Below are 2,500 nucleotides of genomic sequence, written 5' to 3' on the forward strand. Positions count from 1 at the left end.
AGCAGTGAAGAAATGTCTACCCCCTGTGGTGTGTCCATAGTAACTGATTTCACACTAGGTTGATGTTGTCATGATGGCGATACACACATTAGGACCTGTTGACCTAATAGCAGTAACAGCTGGACACACGGTAGGCCCGGGTCAAATTTGTTTCTGTTAATCGTATCCTTCAAATGCTGCTACTGCACACACACACACACACACGCGAACACACACACACACACACACACACACACACACACACACACACACACACACACACACACACAGACACACGCACGCACACACACGCACACACACACACAAACCCTCATAAACACACACACTTAGCATTCTCTAACATTTCTGTCTCTGTTCTAAGTACTAACCAAGAGTTCCTCTGCTGCCTTTTAGTCGTAGATGCAATCCTATTCTTCTTAGATTAGAAAGCTTAGACTCAAGTCCTGACGATACCCATCGTTGACCCCCGATGTACCCAACCCCTCCTCTCCCCCTCCCCTGAGTCACGCCATGCCACTTCCTGCCCTCAGCTCGACCAAAAGGAAGTCCCTAGACGACAGCGAGCTGGAGAGCCCCACGGACGAGGTGTTCTACCCCGGCCGCTCGCCCGCCGCCGGCTCCTCCCAGTCCAGTGGCTGGCCCAACGACATGGACGCAGGTACGCCCCCCCACACCCCGCCCTCCCTCCCCCCCTTCCTTCCTCACATACCTCTCAAACCCGCCTCTCTCTCCTCCCCTGATAACAGCCCAAATAACGCCAGCTCCACGAGCCCGTCCTGCTTCGTACATTCACCCTTCGCCTCGTTCTCCCTCACACACGCACACACACACAAACACCCCCTCACCCTGCCTTTCAGCAGATAATGAAAGAGAGTCTTTCCTTGAACCTTTTTTTTGCATTCAATTGGACCTTGTCTCCTGCGACAGACCCAGGCCTCCTCCCTCCGCCCAGCTGCTGGTAGGGAGGAAGAGGGCAGATCACACTCATCCTCCTCACCCTAACCCCTATCCCTGTTTACAGAGCGGCCTCAGAGGCAGCGTTAGTGTGACCCTACACCTACGCTAATGTGGATAGCTACATATGTCCCGGTCTGTAGGTCAGTAGTGTCACTAGTCTGGAGGCGTTGGGTTTAGTCCTGCATTGGCCCAGGTGCTGTCCAACACATGTACCCTCGAAGCCAGATGACACAACAGCCACTCCACACTCGGTTCTTCACTTTAAGGACATTTGCTCCTTCTCATCGTAAATACTTTGGCCATAAGTATAATACATCCAACATATCCACTGGTGGCGTGCATAGCCAAGCCCAGCTGGCACATCTTGACCCAGTCCAACATGTTGGGAAGATTATGGACTGTGTCTGTTTCTGACCACCATCAACGTAAATCCTCAAAGAATTATAGAAAACGACACTGGATGAGGAAATGGTGCCAAATGTGCCACATCCTCTCCAAACCACCCACTCTGCCGAAGTGCGTTTGCCAAGGTGTACACGGTGAGACGCACTAGGCGTACAATAGTGGCCTGTGTCTGGGCGCTTACATGGTGTTTCCATTTGTCTTGGCAGTTGCCCTCCGTTCCCACAGAAAGGCAAAAGCGCTCTCATTTATTAATTTTTTTTACTCTGTCAGTATTCACTCGGCTCTTTGCTCTTTTTTTTCTTCTTCTTCTTCAACCACACAAACCTTTCCTAGTCCCAAAACAGCCCTGCAACGACAGCATTCCAGGCAGGAATGCTTTAGACTTTTTCTGGCCGCCTTCTGTATCCAAAGCTGCCGCTTGTTATTTATCGACAATGCACTTGATGTTTTGTTACCGCCCTTTCAATCACTCAATGACCTTCTAAACCTCTCTCTCTCTCTCTCTCTCTCTCTCTCTCTCTCTCTCTCTCTCTCTCTCTCTCTTGCGCTCTCTCTCTCTCTAACAACCTCTCTATCTCCTTCTTTCTGTCTCCCTTCAGCTCTCTCTTTTAGTCTTGCTTCTATCTCTCCCTCAGTTTCTATCTTTCTCTCTATCTCTCCCGCTGTCTTTCTATGTCTCTCTCTCTCTCTCTCTCTCTCTCTCTCTCTCTCTCTCTCTCTCTCTCTCCCTCTCTCTTATGTTAACAATACCCTTCTCCACTTTCAGTTCAGCACCACTTGGCCAGTGTTCACGAGAGGAAGATTAAACATGAAAACGATGGCGTGCAGTTTCCTTACCATGGTTAGAACAATATTGATTACACTCTTACCATGTACACCCACATGTTTACACACTCTTCTGCACCATTTATCAGCCTGTATGTACACAATAGAGCCATTTCCATCTCCTGTATATATATATATGTGTGTGTGTGTGTGTGTGTGTGTGTGTGTGTGTGTGTGTGTATGTGTGTGTGTGTGTGTGTGTGTGTGTGTGTGTGTGTGTGGTGTGTGTGTGTGTGTATGCTTGTGTGCGTGCCTGCGTGTGTGTGTGTGTGTGTATGCTTGTGTGCGTGCCTGCGTGTGTGTGTGCGTGTGT

The 2,500-nt window shown here is 49.6% G+C and overlaps 1 protein-coding gene across 15 annotated transcripts in view; it reads left to right on the forward strand.

Annotated features, from left to right (window-relative positions):
* Positions 1-2,500, forward strand: part of LOC307091791 (nuclear factor 1 X-type-like) — a gene marked incomplete at its 3' end in the record, with an annotated part of 110,094 nt that overhangs the window by 83,350 nt on the left and 24,244 nt on the right. For 11 of the 15 annotated variants that reach the window (XM_079758592.1, XM_079758605.1, XM_079758600.1 and 8 more), the window contains 2 exons: positions 531-658; positions 2,129-2,203. In XM_079758592.1, coding sequence (XP_079614718.1) covers positions 531-658; positions 2,129-2,203 — 203 coding nt within the window. Of the gene's footprint in view, positions 1-530; positions 659-2,128; positions 2,209-2,500 lie in introns of those variants that run through there. The other 4 variants (XM_079758603.1, XM_079758604.1, XM_079758596.1 and 1 more) reach the window with 2 other exon arrangements.

This window comes from Pollachius pollachius, assembly GCF_949987615.1.
Source record: "Pollachius pollachius genome assembly, chromosome: 2".
Classification (NCBI taxonomy): Eukaryota; Metazoa; Chordata; class Actinopteri; order Gadiformes; family Gadidae; genus Pollachius; species Pollachius pollachius.